The sequence below is a fragment of the Helianthus annuus genome, chromosome 4 (genome assembly GCF_002127325.2).
Source record: "Helianthus annuus cultivar XRQ/B chromosome 4, HanXRQr2.0-SUNRISE, whole genome shotgun sequence".
NCBI lineage: Eukaryota > Viridiplantae > Streptophyta > Magnoliopsida > Asterales > Asteraceae > Helianthus > Helianthus annuus.
The window spans coordinates 33979464-33992363 of NC_035436.2; the positions used below are offsets into that span (position 1 = coordinate 33979464).

The 12900-nt window shown below is 31.8% G+C and overlaps 1 protein-coding gene across 1 annotated transcript; it reads left to right on the forward strand.

The window, feature by feature from the left end:
• The first annotated feature begins 1097 nt into the window (after positions 1–1097).
• On the forward strand, positions 1098–9232 carry LOC110933198. Its single transcript, XM_022176432.1, has 12 exons — positions 1098–1433; positions 1511–1648; positions 2190–2303; positions 2416–2511; positions 2599–2833; positions 3598–3663; positions 4028–4279; positions 4379–4615; positions 4733–5156; positions 5251–6194; positions 6265–7485; positions 7572–9232. The coding sequence occupies exons 1-12, from the start codon at positions 1098–1100 to the stop codon at positions 9230–9232; spliced, it is 5724 nt and encodes a 1907-aa protein (XP_022032124.1).
• Positions 9233–12900: the final 3668 nt, after the last annotated feature.

A 12900-nucleotide genomic window follows, 5' to 3' on the forward strand; every position in this document is an offset into this window, starting at 1 on the left:
ACCGAAACTAGGGTTTCTAATCTTTACTTAAAGGTAACAACATTTATGTTCCTGTGACCGGTCATAAACTTTAATTTAAATCTTTTCCATCTTTGATTTTATACCACTTCATTGATGTATTTCTAAAGTTAACCATTAATATTGTTGTTTTTTGTAAGATTGACTCTTTATTTGTTTGAAATATACTGTTGTACTTTAGTTTTGTTATGCTATCTTCAGCAATTTAACTCTTTATTATAAATGTTTGTTCATGAAGAAGTATGTAATCATTTGCTTAAATTTTGATAGATACTGGTATTAAAAATTTTAATTGCTGATGCACCAAATTTATTTATAATATTTTATCTATATTCATATAAAATTATAATTTGTTAATCATATAAATATGAGTTTTTAATTATTTTAGTCGTCATTTTTTGTAGTCAAAGCAGTGTTATGTATATATTGTTTTTTTGTTGTATACTGTATATATTAGTGTTTGCTAAACTACGAGAATTTGAAAATAAATTATTGTTGCAGGTATCAAAATGTATACTTCATTTGTAAAGTATCTTCTAAACCCATCCTCATTGAGTATAGTAAGTAATCTTTATTTAATATATAATTCCGCTGCTAGACTAATTTAATTTTTAAGTTATTTGTTAAACTTATAATACTAAATATACTTAATATTAATATTAATATATATACAGGATGTCCCTATCCGATTTGTTAATCAATTCTACGGAGAGGATTGGGCCGATAGGAAGATGCGTATATATCACTCAAGTGGGAAAATTTGGGTCGTAATGTTGAAACGATTAAAACGTATGCCAGTCTTAACTGACGGCTGGGGAGAAGTTGTTTCAGATCTCAAACTTCAGAAAGATTGTCTCCTGTCATTTCGTCCCATGAACCATTTTGGTCTCTATCTTTCATCTTATGTTAATGGCGTATGTGAGCAATCTTATTTCACAATTAATCGTCATCTAACATTGGGTTATACGGTACGTAATTTCATTAAGTTATCCTTAAACTTTATATTTAGCATGTATTTCTTTTTTAATAATATAACCTACATAGTCAACATTCAATTTGTTATGTTTCATATTAAGTAGATGATTGAAGAATCTTTTGTCCAACAATGTTTTGGAGACGATGGAATGGCTGGCTCATATGAGGTTAATTATAAGGGTTCTCCGTGGACGGTGTCAACAAGTAAGGTTAATTCAAACTATGTTTTCTCAGAAGGTTGGACTCAACTTTGCAACGATCTTGGCGTTCAAGAAGATGATTTATTGGTTTTTGAAAAAATTAATGATGTTATGTTTGGTTTAACGGTGTATCGAGACGAGGTTGAGATAAGGTTGAGCAAGAAGGTTGAATCTGATGATGATGATGATGATGATGTAATTCAGATATCCAGGGCTGATTACGATAAAGCGCTTTTGGAGGTTCGAATCTATTAGGTATTATACTTTGTATCCATTTCTATTCTTCTATTAATTTTTTTTTAATATGATTTTTTCAGGACATAGAGGTAGATGATAACCAGCCCACATCTGTTAAAAGTACATCAGTAACAGTCCCGACAAGTACACCGAAGAAGGTTCATGTTAAAGAGACGTTGAAAGTAGGTGATGGCTTACATTTCACGACAAGACAAGATGTAAGTTTACATACTCTATTATATTGTTATATTAATTTATTTATGACAATTGCCTATTACAAAACTAATTATTTGAATTCAACCTACAATTAACACATACGAACATTATTACTGATACTAAACCAATGGTTGCATTTATATTATTACTTTTATACTTTTTTTGTTTGTTTCTTTGTACAAATACATAGTTTAATCAATTTGCCTTATCAGTAACACCATGGAATAGTTTCAAATAGCATAATAGTTGTATTCGAGTTTTTTGGAACTTCATTGTTTATTTCTTTGGTTTAGAAGTCAAATATTTATTAAATTAACATGACAATGTACAATTAATTTAACAACTTTATTACGTCTGAAAAATAACCTCCAACTTTATTAGATCAATTAGAAGGTGAGTCTTGTATGTATATTTTCCTTTTTTTTTTTAAATATTAGTACAGTTTTTATATGTAATTTGATGCTGACAGATTTTGGCTTTAAATTATAAAAACATAAATGAATGAAATAAATTTCATGTTCTCACTATATTATTTCATATCAGGTCAAAGGAAAGGGAAAAGGTAAACTTTCTGTCAACCGATCCGTCAAACTTGATAATTTCAACCAACAATGCAAAGGCCGAAAACGTTATACAACATCTGATCAAACTGTCAAGGTATTAAATAATTTATGTATTTTATATTAAGTGTACTAATATCCGTTTGTATTTTACATTATTTTCCTTATAAAAGGCAAAGATATTCTTAACTGTTGAAAAAAATGTGTAGCATCCAAAGAAGGGTTCAACGAAGGCAAACAAAGTTTCCCGTATCGGCATTCATCCAGAATATTTCGACTTTAGCCGTAAAGCTGAATATAGGCTGGTACTTTTTCTTTTATACCTGATCAACCATTAAAACTTTTATTATTGTTTATATTTGCTTATAGTTTTATTCTTTCAACGCATATAGCGGCTTCCGGTGGAGGTTGTTAATAGAGCCGGCCTGTCTGATAGATTGCAACCTATATCTGTCCAGAACTTGAATGGTGATGTTGAAGTTTATGACACAAAGACAGAGTTAAACCGTTGTACGTTACGTTATGCTGTGGATGGATGGAGGAAATTTATGGATGATAACCAGTTGCAGTTTGGACACATGTTGCATTTCACATTTGTAACTTCACAGAGGAAGATTGTGTTGAACGGTGTAACTTCAATATAATCAAGACTGCTATAAAGTGTGTTTAAAACAGCCATGGTTTGGTTAGTTGTTTGTTAGTCTTTTGAATGGATTTTTTTTGTTGGTTGTGGTTTTGAACATGAAAAATTTGCGTCGTTTCCCATGGTTAACTTTATTTATATCTTTTGTAATGATACTAATATGACTTATTTTGTAATAGTTTTTAGATTTTGTTAGTGTTTTATATGTCTATTATAGTAAGTAATTACAATCTTCATAGTTACACAGTTCATATCTTTTATTTATTTTGAAAGATGTTATAAATCTCAATTTCCTAAAAAAAATTTTAATATATGGCAATCAAATTCATTTATGGAAACATAATCATAACAATTTAAAAACTTCTAAAATTAACGTATTACATGAATATATTTCTATTTTTTTATATTCTATCTCTATCTCTATATATTATTAAAGACTTCTTCCAATTTGTTATTTCTATATCCCCCTTTCATTTCGTATTGGATGATTCAATAAGAATTGATCAAAACACTCATTTTCCCTTGATTATTTCAACCTCGGTATTCAACATTTCAACTCGGTTAGTTTGTTCAGTTTGTATTTTTGTCTATTGTTATTTAATCATTTAGCATCTTATTTGTATATGTAAGTATTTTTGTTAAATTGTTTATATGAATCTTTATTTACGATTGATTGATTAAATATTACTTAATACGTGTTTCAACATACGAACTATGTAATTTAACAATTCTTTTTCTAAATTCATAGCAATGCCTAAACGACCAAAAATTGTGTCCGTATCCAATGACGTTGATAAAGAAAACACTCAGCATGGTAAGTTATTTAAAGTTTTATAGTTTTTTTACCTTCTTAGTTCTTTGAGTATATAGATAGAGATGTATATTTTTTTATACGCAGTTCACCGGAATGAAAACACATCCTCCGACATTGTTAACGGTATAGCACTAATTATTTTATTGTCCCTTTTTATTATTTTAGACCTTCTTACTAAGTTCACTATTACGCTAGAATTTTTTATTAATTCTTCATTTTTTTTTGTGTCTCTTAAAAGTTCGACGAGGCAGAAGACCTTTATCAAGCATAACGAATGGTTTGTTCCTTATCTACAACTAACTATTTTGATTTGTTATTGTTTGTTCATTATAATTTTTTCATTTTGTCTACGATTTTATAATAGTTGTCCTCCCAATTGTTACTCGAGACGAGGCATCTCATAGAAGAAAATTAAGAAAATTATTCTTGGATAATAAGAAATCAAATGTGGGAACTACATCGTCATCCCTCAATATTGATTCCACTAATATTAATTCCACTTCCACTCCGTGTGTTACATCTGATAACATAGTCAACAAAATTGGTTTTCACACATTAGAATCCACTCCTGAGGTGACTAATAATGTTAATTCAAGTCTTTCAAGTATTGTAACAAGTAAGTATTTATTTTTCTTAATGTTTTTATATTTGGGAATATGTTCTTATTGTTTTGCATCGATATTTTTAATATGCTTTTTTGTGTCAATTGTAGCAGGTAACAATATTTGTAGTACCAGCAATCGTACAACGACAAAAATCGTTATTGAGAATAATATTTCAACTGGCATCACATCAACCACCTGCACATCATCATTGAACCGTAATTTGAAAAGGCTATCATCTGGTAAACGTAAGTTGGTATCCAAACCACGTATTTCGTCTCCTATACCAATGATTGACTTGACCACAGATGAAACCGTAGTACGAGATCCTTATAAAGGTGTTTCTACAGGTTAGGTTTGTTGATAAGTAGTGCTACATATTGTAAAATTAATAAGTCTTAAATACGTATATCTTATTATTGTAATGAATGTTGTATATATAACTATAATGTTGTATGTTTTAACAGATTATTTGGATCACGGTGATCAAGTTATTACTTGTGAAGTTTGTTATGCAAAGTTATGGGACGCAGAGAAAGGAAGCGGAAGAAAAGAGGGTGGCAAAATATGTCATATGTTATGTTGTGGTTATGCCAAAGTTGTCTTACCGGATTACAAAACCGCGACACCTTATTATAAAAGTCTATTCATGTCAAATGACAATGAAAGCAAGCACTTTTTGAAGAACATTCGACGTTACAATTCTATGTTCGCGTTTACCTCAATGGGTGGTAAGGTTGACCACACTGTGAATACTGGTAATGCTCCTTTTTGCTACAGAATTAGTGGTGAAAATTACCATTCTATTGGTAGTCTTGTGCCACCAAACGGAGGGAAGCCTAAATTTTGTCAGTTATACATATACGATACTGAAAATGAGTTGGCAAACAGGCAATCAGTTTTTAGGTACCAGTCATGAACTTATTTTATTAATAACATTTATTTTAAGTGTATATTTACTTAATATATCAATTTGATGAAACAGGTATTCAGACAATGCTTCCTCATCATCCGCTTCAGATGAAACCGATAACAAGCTGATACAACAAATCAAAGCAATGTTTGATGCCGAAAATGTGCTTGTGAAAATTTATAGGATGGTTAGAGATTGCTTCCAACAAAATCCTAATACCACTTTAAAGCTTCGCCTTATTGGCAAAAGAGAACAAGATGGTCGGACTTATAACTTACCTACTTCCTCAGAGGTTGCTGCTCTTATTGTTGGAGATATCGATAACGCACTTGAGAAAAGAGATATCGTTGTCGAGACACAAACAGGTTCATTAAAAAGAATAAGTGAATTGCATCCATCCTATCTTGCACTTCAGTATCCTATTTTGTTCCCATATGGAGACGACGGTTACAGAATTGACATACCACATAGGGGTGTCGTTGATGTTACTAACAAGAAACGTCCGAATTGTACAATGAGAGAGTTTTTTGCGTATCGTGTACAAGATCGTAGTAACCAGTTTTCATTGATTCTAAATTCTCGACGGTTATTCCAACAGTTTTTGGTTGATGCTTATACGATGATTGAGAGCGAGCGACTTAACTTTATAAGATTTCAGCAACAAGATCTCAGGTCTGATACATATGAGAATATCCGGAAACTAAGATATAACGGCCAACAAGATTTGTCTAAGGTAGGAAAACGTATTTTCCTTCCATCTTCCTTTACAGGCGGGTCACGATATATGATGCAAAACTATCTTGACGCAATGGCAATTTGTAAATGGTATGGTTATCCAGACTTTTTTATAACCATTACCTGCAACCCCAAATGGCCGGAGGTTCAAAGGTTTCTTAAGGACACAAATCTTAATCCGGAGGATAGGCCTGATATTTTATCTCGAATTTTTAAAATAAAGCTGGATGCAATTTGTAAAGATTTGAAAGACCGTGATTTGTTTGGAAAAGCTTCCGCTGGTATGTTTATAAATTTACTTTTTTAAAATAACCTTAATTACATTTACAACGTTTTTATTTTTTTTTGTAGTTGTTTACACTATTGAGTTTCAGAAGCGAGGATTGCCTCATGCACATATGTGCTTATTCATGGAGAATGATTACAAACTTCCAACTGTAGACCATGTTGATCAGTTTATTTCTGCAGAAATCCCTGATTTAAACCAAGACCCTGAACTATATACGCTTGTGAAAGATCATATGATTCACGGTCCATGTGGTAATGCTAGAATGAGCTCTCCATGTATGGTTGATAGAAAATGTTCAAAAGGTTTTCCCAAGAAATTTCAAGATCACTCAACCTTGGATTCTAACGGATTTCCCTTATACAGAAGAAGAGATGACGGTTCCTTCGTTTTAAAAAATAAAATTCAGTTAGACAACAGAAGTGTTGTACCTTATAACAAAAAGCTTTTGAAAAGATATCAGGCGCATATAAACGTTGAATGGTGCAACCAAGCGGCGTCAATAAAGTATTTGTTCAAGTATATTAATAAAGGTCCTGATAGAGCAACAGTTGCTGTGGTTCCGAGCAACAATGAAAACGAACAACCAGAAAATGATGAAATTAAAGAGTATTATGACTGTAGGTATATATCTGCGTGTGAAGCGTCTTGGAGGATTTTTTCTAATGAAGTTAATTATAGGAGTCCTTCTGTTATGCGTCTTCCTTTCCATCTTCCTGGACAACAAACAGTTTGTTTCGGTCCTGATGAAGATATTAATCAAGTGCTAAACAAACCATCTGTGAACTCATCAATGTTTTTAGCTTGGATGCAACGTAATCAAGATCCTAACGACCATGTTGCACGTACACTAACATACGTACAGTTTCCGCGTTTTTATGTTTGGAAGCTTGACAAGCGTATATGGGTTCCGAGAATAAAAGGAAAAACAATTGGAAGAATTCATTCCGTTTCTCCTTCTACCGGTGAAGTGTACTATTTAAGAATTCTTCTTAACAAAGTTAAAGGACCAACATCGTTTGATGATATTAAAACAGTTAATGGTCGAGTGTACGATACATTTAGAGATGCTTGCTATGCGCTGGGTTTGTTGGATGACGACTCTGAGTATATTGAGGCCATCAAAGAAGCAAATATATCAGGTAGTGCAGGTTATATTCGCAATTTATTCGCCACCATGTTACTGTCAAGCACATTATCTAGACCTGAAGTTGTCTGGGAAAGCACATGGAAGTATATGACAGATGATTTTCTGTACAGATTCTCAAAGTATCATCGTGTTTCAGGTAAAATTATAAATTTCATATTATTGTTTTTTGACAGTTACAAAAAATTTACCATTAAATTGATATGTGGTTTTGATTTTTCACAGGTTTATCAATTCCGGATGAGCAACTAAAGAACTACGTTTTATGCGAAATAGAGAAGTTTTTAACTCGGAATAATTCATCGCTTCGGAGATTTTTATCAATGCCTTACCCGGATACTTCATCTTTAGATAACTTTCGCTGCCGATTGATTAACGAAGAGCTTGCTTATGACAGAACAGAGTTACAAAATGTTTATCAAGGTCAGGTGAATTTGTTAACGGATGAACAACGTGCAGTATATGAAGAAATTATGAACGCAGTTCATGGAAACAATGGAGGAGTATTTTTTGTTTACGGTTATGGCGGGACCGGTAAAACGTTTTTATGGAAAACATTATCTGCTGCAATTAGGTCAAAAGGTCAGATTGTATTAAACGTTGCATCTAGCGGAATTGCATCATTGCTGTTGGAGGGAGGAAGAACGGCTCATTCTAGGTTTCATATACCTTTGAATCTTAATGAGGATTCCGTTTGTCATATAAAACCAGACGATGATGTAGCTAAATTACTACAGCAGACCAAACTCATTATATGGGATGAAGCTCCTATGGTTCATAAACATGCATTTGAGGCTTTGGATAGAACTATGCATGACATTTTCAATATATCTAATCCATCCAGTTCTGATGTTTTATTTGGAGGGAAGGTGATTGTATTTGGTGGTGATTTTAGGCAAATACTACCTGTTGTTCCAAACGGTGGACGTCAAGAAATTGTGAATGCCTCATTATGTTCTTCTTATCTGTGGAGTAAGTGTAAGTTGTTGACGTTATCTAGAAACATGAGGTTAACTGTTGGAAGACCATCATCTGAAGTTGAAGAGATTAGTAATTTTGCAAAATGGTTGTTGGACGTTGGCGAGGGAAATGTTGGTGGTTCCAATGATGGAGAAGCAATAATTGAAATACCACCTGAGCTTTTAATTGATAGCATTTCTGATCCAATTTCTAGCCTGATTGATTTTGTTTATCCGTCAATCTTGGATAATTACAATGATCCTAATTACTTTAGTACAAGAGCTATACTTGCGCCTAAGAATGAGGTTGTTCACGAGATTAACGACAGATTGTTGGCAGTTTTCCCTGGTGAAGAAAAAGAGTATCTTAGTTCTGACAGTCTATGCCCTACTGAAGATGGCAATGTTGATCACCAAAATATATATTCTCTTGACGTGCTCAATGGTCTCAAAGTGTCTGGTTTACCAAATCATAGGTTAGTCCTTAAAGTTGGCGTTCCGGTAATGTTGTTGCGAAATATTGACCAACGAAATGGTTTGTGTAACGGTACAAGGTTAAAGGTCACAAAACTTTACAGCCGTGTTATTGAAGCTGAGATAATTTCTGGTGGTAATATTGGTTCTCGGACATTCATACCTAGAATCAATTTGGTACCTTCGGACCGAAAGATTCCTTTTGCATTTCAAAGGAGGCAATTTCCAATAACTGTATGTTTTGCAATGACGATTAACAAAAGCCAGGGACAGTCGCTATCTAAGGTTGGGTTGTACCTAAGACAACCAGTTTTCACACATGGTCAATTGTACGTAGCTTTATCCAGGGTTACAAGACGAGATGGAATCAAGTTACTAATACTTGACAATGATGGCAGGCCTACAAATAAAACAACCAATGTCGTATATAAAGAGATATTCAATGGATTGTGACTTTTATATTTTTGTCCTTTTTTTCTTTACGTTATTTGTATCATTTTTTATTATATGCGAAGAAACTTATAACGAAGTATTTACGCATTAAAGTATAGTCACATTCTTATGTAGTATTGAATCAACAGTTATTTCTGGTAATAATATTGGTACATGATCTTTTATTCCAAGGATCAATATTTCTCCGTCCGACAAACTAATTACTTTCAAATTATATAATGTAACCGATTCAGATCAATAACTTATTATGTTAATATATATACATACACATACTAATCAACAACCTTTTATAGATGATACCAACATTACTTACATTCCAAAATATGGTTTTTTTCAAGATATATAACTAATTGTCTTTAAGGTTAACCACTAGCTGCATGTCCATAATAAAAGTAAACACACCAACATAACCACTCATTACATGTCTAAAACAAAAGTAACCATAACATAAGTAGCATAATATAGTCCTGAATTCGAGTACTCAAAATACCTTCTTCATTAGCTTAAACATTTACCTTTCAACCTGCATTAACTTGATCCACGTCTGATAAGATCAGCAGATTTCCTGTGCTTATGAATTTGAAATGCATTTTGTCACCCAGACGAAGCCCATTCTCTTTCATGAACATTGGCCAACCTTCGATTGCATACCTCACATCATCTCCGTTCTTTTGGCGCCTAACATTCATATCCACTGTTTTTCCCTTCATGTTCCTCACTTTTAACACGTGCACTTTGTTTTTTAATCCGCCAACTCTTACAACATTAGCAGGCAATCTCTGCATGAATATGATAATTAACAATTAAACCAGCCTTATGAATGTAATAGTATTACCGTTTATCCATTAGTGTTTAAAAAACATACCATTCTGTTACCTCCCTTTTGTGTAAATTCACAGTAACCATCTTTATCAACAGAATTCTTCCTTGCAACACGTTTTGGTGCAACATCTAATATCTCCAATTTACTGCCTGATATCTTTCTAATATCTTTTTCCTAATTATTACAGACACACATAATGTTTATAATAAAAAATGTAATATATATTTTAATCTCTTTGAGTTCATCATAAAAAAATGTTGTTATACGTACCAACCGACTGCGTGTTCTTTTTCCAACTGTTGAAACGGTTTGCATTTCCACTTCTGTTCCGCATCTCAGCGCCTTACCTTCGTCTGCCTTACAATATCCCTCAGTACGTTTTCCTTTGTTCTTAACCTGTTTACACAATTTCTTATTTTAGACATCAATAACCAAGTAGTAAAAAATAAAATTCTTACATTTTTTGTTGGCAGTTTGTTTATCTCTTCTCTTATCACACTGGACGTTTCCCCCTTTGAGACTTCTTCTCCACCAACGTTCTTACTCCCCTCATCTTTGTAACCACTTTCATTCATCTATTTATCATACAATTATACTTATTAAAATCCCAAAAGCTAATTACAATTTATATTTATCTACATAAATGGATGCTTATTACCTCACACCTAAACAGATCAACTGAATCATCGTCTTCACATAATGTCTGTCATACAATAACATACGTAAGTAAGTCGGATTTTTTACTAAACTCTTATAATTTACTTTAAATTACTTACAAAGTCAACGTTTTTGTAGTATGTGTCTTTAGGTATCTCCAGCACAGATTCATCAACACTTTCTTCTTTGACGTTCACATCTAACTCAACTCCTCTACGATATATCTTTATCTCAAATGTTGCGTTGTCAGTTTTCGTGAACAACAGTAAATCATCCTCTTCTATTCCAAGATCATGAAATAACTTCGGACAACCTTTTGTAAGAACATAGTTATCATTAATTTTTTCCGTCTCAACTTTCCAACTATGACCTGCTGCATTTATGTTGTAACAGTCGTTCACTGGTTCGTACGAGAAACATTTTGTGACATAAGCTTCTGGAAGCACCTAAAAAGTAATGTAACAGTTTATTGATATATATTTATGTAAATCATCTATATTTCAAGTATGACAATATAAAAAATCATTAAGAAATAATAGTATACTTACTATTATCTTTAAAACGTTGTAACGATTGAATGTTACAAAAGATTCACCACTTATGTTTTCAACAAAGCAACTGATTTCCATACTTTTGTCCTCCATTATCGTTAATCGCAATATCGTCCTCTTTGTCAATTCAAGATCCCTTACTAAATTACTCCATCCGTCGGTTATAACAGATTCCCCACTAACACTTCTTAAGGACACTGGCCAACTTCTACGACTTTCATGATTTATGATTATTTTTTTCCTTTGCCAATATACTCCGTATACATGCTTAACAAAATCAATTGGCAGCACCTGCAGATAAAGTTAGACTTTACATAATTTGTAATACAGGTTATATATATTATTTTTTAAGCTTTATACATACAATTTTTAACGACGATGGCTCTTCTAAGATAGCAATGCATGAGGGACTCATTTTTTAAACCTGCATTATACCAACATATGGTATAAACATTTAGTGTTGAACTTTAATGGATACATATATGTTCATATCAATAAGAAAATTATATTTTAAACAGATGTTCACAAACATTTTGCTGATTCAATTAATATCTACAATATACATATAAACAAGACTAAACAACTTTTCCTGATCATTACATGTATATAGATTATTATAAATAAATAAATGAGTCAATTATTTTTTACCAAAAAATATCATTTTATAGTGTTCAAGATGAGTTAAATATAATCTTACTTTGAATACAATTCAACAAAAAAATGTCTGGATCATAAATTTAAGATGATAATCATATCTATTCAATCATCCAAATCACACTATTAACTAACATTTTTTCTTCATAATAATATCATCAAAATCTATCAACCAAATCAAACTATTAACCGAAATTATATACATTCAAACACATGCAATACATATACTCTTTCTTAAACACAGATAACATACAGAACTTTCGAATTTATGAAAACCTAATTCTGATTTCACGTCTAATTCTTCAAAAATCGATGGAAATAAACACAATTCTTGAGTTGTTTGTAATACCGTTGTTAATTTTAGTTTCTAAATGAAAGTAACCATGTTATTACAACTGATCGGAGATGAAGTCGGAACTTACCTTTACCAATTTTTAGAATCGCCGGTGAAGTTTGTCTTGAACCATGTGAAGAAGGTGAGCTTATTTTCAAGAAGTTGATTTGATATATTTGCAGTGATGATGATGATTATTTTGTTAAAAGATTTTATCATATTTTTTTGCCGGAAATATTTATTAAAAAAAAAGTAATTGGACGGTAATTTTGGTAAGAATTTTTTACTCTTATATTTTTGACTCAAAAAAAATTAATACCTATTTTTTTGTTTATTTTAGGATATAAAACTCTTATTAGATTATTAGATATTAGATGTTCAATTTTTTTACAACTAATTGTAAATATATTTACAAGTTTAGTAATGTACAACTGATTGTTTTTTCAATTGGTCTAAACCGAATTTGAAGTTATTTCTTACAAAACTCCATGAACCATAAGTTTTAGAGTAAAAAATTTTAAATATATATTGACATCCGAGAATCATATTTCTTACATACACATCATCTATCCACTTTTTTTACATTTGTAGTACGATCAATATGTTTTTTTTATATTATAACTTCAAATTGATATGATAACAACGTATT